Consider the following 12,893-nt stretch of genomic DNA (forward strand, 5'->3'; position numbering starts at 1 on the left):
CATAGAACAACACTAAAGTTTTGCCCTACACAGAGGTGTCGCCCTTACTCCAGGTGACGGATCGCAAGTTAGGAAAAGCTTAAATATAGCCAAGGTGGCATAGCAGAAACAGAGACAGACCCAGACTGTGCTAATGTCAGAGGGTGAGAAAATCCATGTGTGTGTTTTAGTCTGTAGTCCCTTAAGCTTAACTACACACCACCATCCCTAGATTGGTTTAGCACCCATGCTATTTCAGACTTGCTGCATGGCTAACTAACATAGATGAACTCTATCCATTTTTGAAGTGATACAGTAGTTTAATTGCTATTTGTTGAATAGTGATAAAAGTTTACATGAATAAAATGTTATTCTGGTTTGCATAGTAATAGTAAGCATTGTTGCATAATGCCTTTTCAACAAATATATACATATTTAAAATAGCATATTTAAATATAACAAAACAATTATAATACATTGCAATAAAACATTAACAATATGTAAACAAAATTCTTAAAATTATTATTTTATGAAACAAATGGCTAAATGATATATAAACAATAATTCAGGGGTGGGCAATGTGTGGTCCTCTTGAAGTTGCAGGATTGCAGCATCCAGCAACCTTCATCATTGGCTATGCAAGCTAGAGGTGATGGGAGCTACAATCGCACAACATGGAGGACTTCACTTTGCCCACTCTTTCTGTAAAGGGTCAGGAAAAAAAATTGGAATGGTTATTGCCTTGTTGTCAGGTCATGTTGTAGCTTCCCAAGGAGTGAAGACAACATATGCCCCTTTCTGTTTTAACAAGAAATGTTCTTTTTAAAATTATTTTAAGATTTTTTTTGTTTTTGTTTTGCTTTACGGCAGAAATTCAAGATTGCTTCATTTTTCTTCCTTTATCTTCTCTTCACACAAAACTATACAGTAAGAATCAAAAGAACCAGAATAAGGCTCAATTTTCCTATGAAAAGAAAAAAATATATTTTAATTCATATAAATAAATTTAATGGTAAAGAATTTCAGTAATTATTTCCTTTTGTTTATTTTCAGGAGAAAAACACACCAACCTCCTCCCATATATCTTGAGTCTCCCTTATCAAAAATGTTTGGGAGCAGAAGTGCTTTGGATTTCAGAATATTTACATATAAATAATTTAGCACACGCTATCATGAATTGCAACCCACTGACACAGGTATGGTTCCTCCACTTGTAGACTATTGAGGGGTGTTTCCCCTATGCCTGTTGGTCTGAATCTGTTTGGATTTGTGTGGGTCACCTAGGTTCCCAAGGTTGCAAAACTCAGTTGTATCCAATAGTCAGATCAACATATATATTCCCTTTAAGTATTCTTAAACTTTGCTCTATCAGGAAATTAACAGGAATCAAGTTGCAGATTTTATACAGTGGCCCCTCAATATCCTCTGGAGTTTGGTTCCAGGATCACCAGTGGACACCAAACTCTGTGGATGCTCAAGTCCTATTAAATACAGTGGCACAGTAAAATGGTATCCCTTATATAAAATGGCAAAACAAGGTTTGCTTTTTGGAATTTACATATTTTAAAAATATTTTGAAGCCGTGGATGCTTGAATCCATGGATTTAAAAAATCCATGAATATGGAGGGCTGATTGTACAGTACTAACATTTATTCTAGTAACACAAATAGCACAGCTATACAGCTGACATACAGCTTGAATCACTCTAGACATGTTACACCTCTACAAGAATTATATAGCAAAGTATTACACCCCCTCTCCTAGCGTGTGTCTAACCTTATCTCTACATTGGCATTAGGCTGGGTATTAAATAATGAACTTCGTCAAGAAAGTAATATCTTGTCACATATAGGACTTTGGATTATCCGCAGTTTGGTTGGCAGCAGTAGCAGAGTTGGACCAGTTTGCTGAGAGGAAATTCTGGCCCTTTGCTGCTCAAAGGGCTGCTATTTTATCCCTCTCCAGCCTTTTTTTAGCCAGCCAGTTGGAAAATATACACTCCTCCCCTGCTTTCTCATCAAATCAAAAGAGGGATCTGAGGTAAGGTAGTGTCATTCCTATTCTGCTTATTCCAGCCAATGTATATTGAGGTTTATTTTCTCCCCCAACCTACTGGTGTTTCCTTTCCTTGTGTACAGATGCAAAGGTGTTTTGCTGGCTAGTAACCTTGTACTGTCAGGACTGTTATTAAAAGTCAGTTATTGCCTTCATCTTATCTTTGTTTATACTTAGGCTGGCTCCCTTCCTGGAGTTAACATGCTTTTACTTTCATAATATGCTACTCTACAATACATTTCTACAGCTCCAAAACCTAAATAAGGCAAACAGAACTCTAAAAAGCAGAGGTCTGTTATACTGCTTCTTCCAATACTGAGTGCAGCCTGAGTAGATAGACATTTTTATATTCCAGATGGGGGTAAGGATCAAAATGCAAAAGGTTTCATCATAGTGACAGATGCTTAACCATTATTTTCAGCTGACATATATAGATTTTAATGGTGGTATTTAATAGCAATACAAAAGTCACTGCTAGGCTCACCATCATTAAAGTCTTAATAACCATCTTTGCTAAAGTCTGTACTTGTCTTCTCCCAATGAAACTTTTTGCTAGTACCTTTTGCAAATTTGGTGGTAAATACACTATAATTAGTGTAACTAATTATACTATAATTACTGGGAAAGGTACTAAATGAACTATTGTCATTGTGAGTCAACAGCAAATTAAAATTAATTTAAGCACATTTAAGATCCATTTCTATATACATATAAAGCTAATTGTTTTCAAAGAAGCGGATTTTTATTTGTTAACAATGAATGGGGATATGTGGGATTTTATTAGTTAACAATGAATTTTAGCTTTCCAAATACTAATTAAACAACTATGAGTGAAGAGAATTTTTGTTAATGAAATTTAAATATAAAAGATCAAAAGAGGAAAGTAGTCCACTTTTCACTCCCCCCATTAAAAAATCTAGTAAGTAAATATCCCTTTTCTATAAGCCACATCTTGGACATAAAGCGTTCTACTCTCCTTTTTGTCAAGCACCAAACAACAAGATTAAGAGCAGCATATTGAAATATCTCATTCTAGAATCACCTACCAGCAACAATTGCCACGCTGTTGTTATTTCCTAAAAGATAAGAGAGAGAAATGAGAAGATGGAATACAAGTTTCAAATAACAAGGAACACCAGTAGTGTTGACAGTTCAGGATAGTCCTAGGAGGATATGTAACTTTATAGCTACTGAGTATTGCAAGTTGAACTTGTGCAGAACTTTCAAAGTTGATACTTGGAAAAAATAACTGTCCCCACCAGCTTCTTCATCTTCCACTGCATACTATAAAGAGCAGGAGAAAAATTTGAAGGAGCTTTGATTGCAGTATTGTATCCCTAGCAGATCTTGGAAAAGTTACATTTTCCAATGGCCATGCTGGTTGAGGGATTTCTGGGAGTTGTCGTTAAAAAAACACTCCAAGCTGTGATTTTCCTCAGTAATAAACAACTGTTGTGTACTTTTCCCTTTCGTAGAATACAAGGAAGGGAGCTGAAGGTCATAGAAGCAGGGTTGGATACTATGGCTGCATCTGCACCGCAGTATTAATCCAGTTTGATATCACTTTAACTGCCATGACTTAATGCTATGGAACTCTGGGAATTGTAGTTTTCTGTCAGAGAGCTCTCGTGCCATAACAAATTACAATTACTAGAATTTCATAGCATTGAGCCATGGCAGTTAAAGTGTCAACCTGGATTATTTCTGTATTGCAGATGCAGCCCTAGGAGACTGTCTTATACCGTACTTTCCTTCTCACCCAGTACAAAAGGGCTGAAAAGAAAGATTCTTCTGTCATTCATAAAACACTGGCCGTTGTCCCTGTCTCTAACTTGCTTCTTAAGATCTCAGATGATGTATTCCCATTTTCAGCCCCAAAAAAACACACATTTGCTTCCCCCCCCCCCAAAAAAAAACCCTTGTCTTAAAAAAACCTAAGAAATCTTATGTTGCTATTAGGGTAACACTTGGTGGTTACCACTGCCAGCAATATTTATCTTTACCTGATTCTCCCTTAGTAACTATTCCACTCGGATTCCGTGTAGGTCCTGCATAAAAAAGAAATGTATAAAACATTGCTTTGCAATTTATGAAAAGATGTATAGATTTTTAAAAAATAAAAGTAAGTATTTGACTGGATAAAGAGAGAGTCCCCATGAACAGAAAAACATTCTCTAAGTTACAAAAATTCAGACAAAGCCCTACAGCAATAGAGGGCCCTCTCCGGTCTACCACAGCAACATAATATTAAGGAAAGAAATACAGGAAAACATTGCAAAGAAATTATCCAGTGGTACAACATGCAAAGTAGTTTTAAAAGTAGTTATAAAATGCTCTGAAAATTTCTATTATAACATTTCAGTAATAAGCGAACACAATGCTGTAAGTACGGAAAGCTTTTTTGTTTGTTTACCGCTGCTGAATATTTCTTTTGTTGTCTTTATGGTTGGCTGTATGATTACCCCTGTGGAAGAAGAGACAAATTTTGAATTTCAGATGCAAGTAACAAATGCATTTACAACTTCTTTCAACTTTCCAGAGTTCTAGTGTTCATGGGAGACTCACATCAACTTTGTTCTTCCGCTGTGTTTGGGAAGTACAAATACTTTTAAATTAGCTTCGTGGGACTGTGCCAAAGTAAAAAAGTTAAAGTGCAACAACTCCATTGGATGTAATTATACAATACACAAACCAGACAGACCAACCATTTAAAATATTACTTTAAAACAAAGAGTAAAAACAGTACAGCACCATTAAAAAACCCCTTCTCTTATTAACAATTGATTCTCAATGGCTTAACCTGTCACTGAAAAGACAGCAAGGAAGGAGCCATCCCAATCTCTAGGGAGTTTCAAAGCAAGGGAACAGCCACACAAAAGGTCCTCCCTTATGTTCCCACCCATTCACATCTGTGAAGACCATAGGATAGAGAAATGTGCCTCCCCTGATGATCTTAGGGCTAAAACAGGCCCATATGGGAAGCTATGGCCCTTTAAATAGCATAGACTGATTATTATAAATTGTTCTGGTTTTTATCATGTTATTTTTGGATTATTCTGTTTGGCATGCTACATTGGATATTTGTTAATATAAAGTTACATAGAAGTGTGGAAAAATAAATAAATAAATAAATGTATTGTGGACATTGAGCAACAATGTACAATTTTGTTTGTTTTGCATACCTTATTTTATTTCTGGACATATCAAAAATATGAAGTTAATTATGAATATCACTGAAGGACTCCCTCTTCCATAGAAATTCCTTTCAGGATTCCATTCCATGCCTGCAGTTTCACCAAGCACTGCCTACACACTTTCAAACCAATCATATAGCTTTCAGGGCAACAAACTTCCTATATATATTATTTTTAAAAGTTGCAACCAGAACAAATTTAAGTAAATAAAACAAAGGTTGACATGATGGTCTGTGAGAAAAAAACAAAATCCACCATTGGCCAATACCTTTCTTAGGACCAACCAAAATGTTAAAATAGGGTTGCCTTTCAGATTGTTCAGCTTAAATAGGAAGATAAAATTCCAGAACAAACAGGCATACAGTTACATTTACTAGCCAGAAACTAGAGCTAAGGTTGTTGTGCAAAACTGGGCCCAAACAGATCAGTTTTTTTTAATTTCTTCTGTTACTAAATGTGGGGAAATTGTTCCTTCTTCATTAACATGCTGAATTTCAGACTTCACGTACAATAATAAATGTACATATATGCCTTTTCACTACATTGTTGGGGGTACAGCAGGTAAAAGAATTATCTTTCAAGATAATTAGTCTACATTACAGAAATCTCAAGAACCAAAGACCTAGTTGCATAGGTCCTTGTGTATGAGAGCAGTATACTTGTGTTTCTCAAACTCCTTCCCATGTCACACTACTTTGAAAAGTAAAGAGAATCTCAAATGCAAGTTTACTGTTCCAAGGGGAAAATGACAGTCCCCAAATGTGGCCAGGCACAGTTTTAGGATCTTCAAGATCTCCAGGTCCCCTCTTACTTCTGCTTGAGCTGAATGGGAACCTCAATGGCCATTTTTTTCCCAACTGCCACCACCCACTGATTTCAAACCCCTTTCAGAGCAATACAATGGGATGCTGCTGGAGATCATCTTGCTCTGTTCTTCCCACCCCTGTCTCCACAAAGCAAAGGTACGTGAAAGTGTTTGAAAGACAGGAGCCTATAAAGGAATTTTTATTCTAAGCAGCAATCCACATTAGCAAAAGGATGCTTATTTACATGACGTCACCCTCCTTCAGGCAATACTTGCAAGTTAGTTGCAAAGTTGCTAAAACAGTCTAAGCTATTCACCCAGAGTTGAAAAATAAACATAATTTCCTGACATGCTTAGCTAAACACATTCCACTATGCTACTCAGAAATATATGAGATCTGGACTCCTTGATGTTCATGGGGGTAGCAAGGAATCTGGATGTTTTTACCCAATCTTAACCAGTTTCCCTGGGGCGTTACAGAAGCCCCCTGCCCCCATAGCATCTCTTTTGTTCTTAGTTAGGCTCTTGCCTCCTGGTCACCTGAGGCGTTTTATATCTTGACTTCCAAGCATCTGGGAGCTTTTCCCAAGCTGGCCATCTCACTGGTCAGTTGATTTTTATGATCTCTAATGCTTTTTTGATGCTGACCTTCAATAAAATGTAACTCTAAACTCAGCACTGCACTAACCATTTGTTACCTGGAGGGAAGACTGTTCCCTCAACTGTGCTTCCCAGATAATGGGAGAAGCCCCATTATAACAGGATCTCAGTCTGAAAAACATGCATAGATAGCTGAAACAGAAGGCAGAGCAGCATACTAAATAAGATAATTTGGTTGTGCTTTGGAATATCACATTTATTCCAAAGCAAAATACTTTGAATCCTCTCACTCAATTCTTGTAAGTAGTTCCAAGATGTAACTCACCTGAAGTCTCATTCTTCTTATCTCCTTCTGGATGAACAGTGGGGGTGGAGGTGGGAGTGGAGGTGGAGGTGGAGTGAGTGGTCAAATTATCTGGCCAAAAAGAAGGAAAAAGGAATGTGATGTCTTTAGCTTTCTAGAAATAGGCTGTTCAGCATCAAAGCACCACATAACACTTCTGAAATCTATGTATGTATAGTAAAACACCTACCCTTAACACATGTTGGAAGTTCAGGGTGCCACATGTTGTCAGCCCCACATTTTACAAACTCAATTCCCACCATAGTGTAGCCAACATCACATACAAACTGTAGCACATGCTCATATTGGTATGAAGGCTGAAATCCAGTTGTCAGCTTTCCATTTTGAATCTGTGGTCTGCTACACTGGACCACTGGAAAGAGAAGAGGAACAAGAAGAAAAGGTTTATTCCCAATCAGTATCTGGAACATTGTATGTGAGGACCTCTAAAAACAATCCTTATGCAGTTATGATGAAATACAGTGAACCATGCCTTCTTTTCTTTCAAAAACCTGCACAGAACAACAGAAAAACAGACACAGAAAAACCAGTTCCATATAATCTTCAAGTAACTAGTATCTCAACAACATTTTGCTTGCTGTTTTATATGTCTCTAAGTGATTTTATAATCTTAAGAATTTGGTGGAGGGTTATGTTTGACCATGGCATCTGGGATGCGAGACTTGCATTCAGAGGTGAAGAAGCAAGTATTCTCTTTATAAATACATGTGTAATGGAATAATAAATGAAACACATGTATATAACAGTTTTTAAGTTAAATTCCACTAGCACTTGAAACACTTGGATTTTTAACAGTCAGGTAACCGACATCTTCACAAGTCCACTCACTGAAGTACTGGAAAAACCCCAATTTACAACACCTCTAACAAAGAAATTCACTTTTTACAAGGTCTTTTTTTATATTTGCTCATCTCCAACCCCCATATCTTGGCTTCTATCTAATGACAAGCTTTTTAGCTGCAACATTTGGGGGGATGGTGAAGGAGGGCTGGAGAAATACAGACTTTTGGTACTGAATAGAAGCAGATTGTCTGCAGAAAACAGTGCAGTAAATTTTAAAATGGGAAAGAAAGAACAGGATTCTATTCTAGACAATTCTCCTAAAACCATGTGTGCTTCCCCATAGCAGGCAAGATAAACCACAGATGCCTCCAGAATCCCTTACTGAGAATACACAAACAACAAAACAGAGGGAAAATGGGACAACAAATGACCTTGCCTCACCATCTGTCTCCAGTGTGTTAAAAAAGCAGCATAGATCTCTCTGTTCAGCCACCAAAATCAAAAGAAAATTGGAGGCTGGTGAAAGAAGAAGCAAAAACCCACATAATTCCTGGATGCATTTTAGAGAAAGCCTTCCTGAAGTGGTTCCTAAAATGATGTTTTTGTTTGTTTATGCAAGGCTTACATGATAGTCCTGACTGTTTCCTTTCACATACATATATTGTTTAGTTCTGAAACTGTGCTGTTTTGTGGTGGAGGAATTTATATCACTTCTTTCCAGGTGATTAACTGGTACCAAACTTTCTGTTAAAGAAGTAACACCAATGAAACACTTTTTGCTGCTTCTTTGGCACAGCAAATGTAAGCACTGTGTCAAAGATACCGCCCGTGTGGGGGAGGCATCTGGGTAGCCAGCATGCAGACATCACGCCCCTGTGCCCATCTCCTTATACTGGTATGTGGATGCCCTTACTCTGTATTGCCATTAAAATATGCTCCTACAGTGTGCACATGCAAGTTAATATGTTAATTATTTCATCCCAAAGTAGGAATTACTTTGTTTCCGGACTGTTTTCTCAGAAAGGAGGGAGCCAAAAACAACTCCATCCCACCTCACCCCCGAATCTACAACAATATTGATTATTCCTCTAAATTTACCTTTGATACTAAAGGAAGGTAAACATCTCAATTATACTTATTATCCCTTCTTCTTCAAGCACAGGCTAGTAAGGCCCAAAGGAAAGAAATAAAGCAATTGCATCTGAATTTTGTCACTCACATAGCGGGGGGGGGGGGGGAAAGGGGGGACACCAGATACCAGAGGATACACTCTTCCAGAAATGAATAATTTTACAAAAGAACAAGAATTTCCATCACCTTTACATTCAGGTGGAGATTTATCCCACGTTCCAGTTAAGCCATCTTGTGCAACTATACAGATAATGCTTGAATCTCCAATAAGGGAAAAGTCTTTATCACAAGTGTATGTTATCACTGTGCCAACTGTATAGTGATCTAAGGATTCATCCCCACTATGTGATCCATTGGCAATTGTGGGAGGGCGCTCACAAGGGATTCCTGGGGAACAGAATCAACATTAACAATTCAGTTACACTTAGGGCTGAAGTTATGTTTTGTTCAATGAAGCAAGTGAGATTATCACATGGGGAAAAGAAGTGGTTTGAAGAGGTACAGTCATGCAATTCCATCGAATGCTTTCAAACAGAATCCATTTGGATAATTGTGCACTTGAAATAATATTGCAATAGCATTTTGTACATAACTGCAAATGAATTGTTAGTATATTGCAATTGATCATTTTGCGCATGCGTGGCATATCGGTGCAACTGTGCATGTCTGCTAATCATGTTCCCAGACTGTAAAGAAAAAAGACTGCAACATAAAATTTATAACTTCAACACATTGTTTTAATCAATTGTTAACTTAATTGTGCCCTACAGCTCAAAAGAAGACTGAAATCCCCTGTAAAACCAATCCTGGCAATGAAAATGGATTGCGACCATCGTAATATATTATGGATATCCCAAGTTGCTTTTTCAATAGCAGTAATGCAGCATGATTGACTTCCACACTCTCAATTGTGCTTGATTCCTGTTATCATGAATGAATTTATGGGAGTTCCCCATAAATGAAATGTTGCTCTCTACTGCTGCTGTGGCTTTGGATTTTGCGCTATGTCGTGTGATAATACAATTGCACAATTGTACTCTTCAAACCACTTTTTTTCCCTCCTGTGATAATCTTCATTGTCTCAACAATGTACGGTTTGGGATACTTTCTACTGCCAGAAGCAGTAAAGTCATCATTGAATCCCAGCAGGAACAGTAAGACTCAGGAGCATCACTAGGGGTGCATGAGGAGAACATACTGCACCAAGTGACACCCTTGGGGAGGCGTTGGAGACCACTACTCCCCAAACATTTGCCTTTTGGCCAAAACAGGCTTTGGCACTCCTCTGTGTCCCTTTAAAATGCTTTAAAATTTTAAATTTTATACTTGAATGTGGGTAACAAAAGGCAAAGGTAGATATGAAAGGAGATACGAAATATGGAATTCCATAGTTATTTTTTCACTGTTCTAATCATGGATATATTAAATACTTGCAGTAAGAGAGTTATACTGAAATGCATTGAGACAAATAATGACAATTCAAAGGAACAGATCTTACGTTCACATAATGGAGGGGTTGTATCCCATTCAACCTTGTTGCCATATAAAGTACAACGGGCAGTCTCTGCACCTATTAACCTGTACCTAAGAAAAGAGAAATCTTAGATTTTAGTGCACTGGAAATAAACAAAGAGGGTGCAAATGCAAGGCATCTTGTAGTGGATAGATTTCATTCATTGAGATCATTTACAGCCCACCCTGCTGTGTTATAATTCCCAGTGCCTCTTATAGAAACATTATATAGCTCAAAAACATTAAGCAAAACACAGAACATGTCACAAGGATTTTATCAAGGTGTAACACAGACAGAGGTGCTGAAAAAGATGGTGAAGGGAATGGAAACCAAGCCATATGAAGAACACTTCAGAGAACTGGGTATGTTTAGTTAGAAGAAGAGTCAACTGACATATATCACATTTTAATACTTGAAGGGCTGCCCTTTGATAAGCAAAGTGAGGTTTTTTTTTCTGTTGCTCCAGATGCAGTACCAAAACTGATGGATTCAAACTGTAAGCAAGGAGATACTAACTAAACATTAGGAAGAAATTCCTGGGAGTAACAGCTGTTTCACAGTGGGACAGAGTAACTTGGAAGCTGGTGGCCTTCTTAAAAACTCATAGGAACTTTTTAGCTGTGAATTCTTACATTGGGTTCCCTTCCCATTGGGGTTTCTTCCAACTGTTGATGAAATATATATGGAGTTGGTGAAATATATCAATAGATCAATATATTTGGAAAATATATAGTCAGCCCTCCATATTCATGGATTTTTTTATCCATGGATTCAAGCATCCACAGTCTGAAAATATACATTTTTTAAATCCAAAAAGCAAACCTACATTTTGCCATTTTATATATGGGGCACCATTTTACTATGTATTCTAATTAATGGGACTTGAGCATCCATGGAATTTGTTATCCATGGGTGGGTCCTGGAACACATACCAAGGGCCCATGGTAGTATGAAAAAAGAGGTCTTTGCTTAGTGTCTCAGAAATGTAAGAGAAAATGCCACGGGTTTCTACATGGAAAAGAGCAGTATAACTGAAACAACACTTTTTGGTTCCTGGCAGCCATGGTTCAGACAAGCTGCCTATTAATTTAATTCTGGATACTGGCCTGGCATAAATGGGGGGAGGGGGGAGCACCTGCCATCACTCCTATAGTTCCCACAGCAACATTAACAAATCTGCACCCTGGGTAATAGATTGCAAAACTCTCACATTGGAGAGAGCTGAACTTCCAAAATTTATTACAGTGCACCTCCTTAGTTAAAAACTGATTGCCCTGCCACCTCAAGAAGATCAAAATAGATGGAAAAGTATCATGTGGTTATATAAACTCTTAGGATGCTTTAGAATAGAGAACACGAGAACCTTTGCCTTGGTCCTGAAGGTGGCACTTCCTCTGAAAAAATCTAAAGACAGCTAGGTAACAGCAGAGGGTGGCAATGGGCCATAAAATAATAGTATCCTGGAGTTGGAAGAGACCACAAGAGCCATCCAGTTTAACCTCTTGCTATGCAGGATTACACAATCAAAGCACCCCCAACAGATGGCCATCCAGTCTCTGTTTAAAACCCTCCAAAGAAGGAGACTCCACCACTCTCTGAGGGAGTGCGTTCCACTGTTGAACAGCTCTTAATGTCAGGAAAGTCTTCCTAATACTGAAATGGAATTTCTTTATTTTAAGGTTGGAGCCTGAGTGAGCAAGAAGTGGAGGCAGTTCTTGGTCTTTTTAGATGGCACCACAGGCAGAAGTAGACTGAGGTTTGTTGATCGGCCTCTGTTTAAACTGCTCATCCACTCCATTCCCCATCACCACAGGGTCCCAAAGGAAATGGGGCAGATTTGCACTCTCTAGTCCTCTAGTAATAGTAAAAGAGAGAGCATATTTCAGAAAGTACCATGGGAGTTTTAATTAGAACACCAGCAGACCAAAGTTTCAGTATGTCTGTCTCAGGACACTGGTCTTGTGGTGTCAAACTACAAGTTGTGTCAAACTACATTATTTCTGCAGTGCAGATTATACCACTGTTTCACTTAACAAATATGGAGAATACATAAGAATCCTCAGAATTCCAGCACAAGTCATGTAAGGAAGTGACAAAGAGTAAAACCTGCCCTCAATTTCTGGTGGGAGCAAGAAATGCTCTGACACTATCCAGCCTGGGAGGGAGTGAAAAGGCAAGCCCATCTCCATCAGGGCTAGCCTCTATTAAAAAGCAGAGCCATCCCTCCAGTCCATCTGCCTTGGTCCAGGACTCAGAGGGAGAGGAGAACTGCTGGACCTGATCCCCTTCCCCCCACTATTCCCTTCTCCTTTTGTGTCATGTCTTTTTAGATTATAAACCTGAGGGCAAGGAACTGTATAATTTAAAAGATTGTATGTATAGGGCTGTGTAAATTTACAGTGCTATATAAATAAAGCTTAATAATAATAATAATAATAATAATAATAATAATAATAATAATAATAATA

At 38.0% G+C, this 12,893-nt stretch overlaps 1 protein-coding gene across 7 annotated transcripts in view; it reads right to left on the reverse strand.

The window, feature by feature from the left end:
* Window positions 1-313: 313 nt before the first annotated feature.
* LOC121928680 (complement receptor type 2-like) overlaps window positions 314-12,893 on the reverse strand; it is a 44,173-nt gene continuing 31,593 nt past the window's right edge. For 4 of the 7 annotated variants that reach the window (XM_042463736.1, XM_042463733.1, XM_042463737.1 and 1 more), the window contains 8 exons: window positions 10,411-10,496; window positions 9,099-9,299; window positions 7,168-7,350; window positions 6,960-7,049; window positions 4,449-4,499; window positions 4,039-4,083; window positions 3,082-3,111; window positions 316-943 (listed from right to left, as the gene is read on the reverse strand). In XM_042463736.1, coding sequence (XP_042319670.1) covers window positions 900-943; window positions 3,082-3,111; window positions 4,039-4,083; window positions 4,449-4,499; window positions 6,960-7,049; window positions 7,168-7,350; window positions 9,099-9,299; window positions 10,411-10,496 — 730 coding nt within the window. In that variant the 3' untranslated portion in view covers window positions 316-899. Of the gene's footprint in view, window positions 944-3,081; window positions 3,112-4,038; window positions 4,084-4,448; window positions 4,500-6,959; window positions 7,050-7,167; window positions 7,351-9,098; window positions 9,300-10,410; window positions 10,497-12,893 lie in introns of all 7 variants that reach the window. The other 3 variants (XM_042463740.1, XM_042463738.1, XM_042463739.1) reach the window with 3 other exon arrangements.

Source organism: Sceloporus undulatus, chromosome 4 (assembly GCF_019175285.1).
Source record: "Sceloporus undulatus isolate JIND9_A2432 ecotype Alabama chromosome 4, SceUnd_v1.1, whole genome shotgun sequence".
Lineage (NCBI taxonomy): Eukaryota > Metazoa > Chordata > Lepidosauria > Squamata > Phrynosomatidae > Sceloporus > Sceloporus undulatus.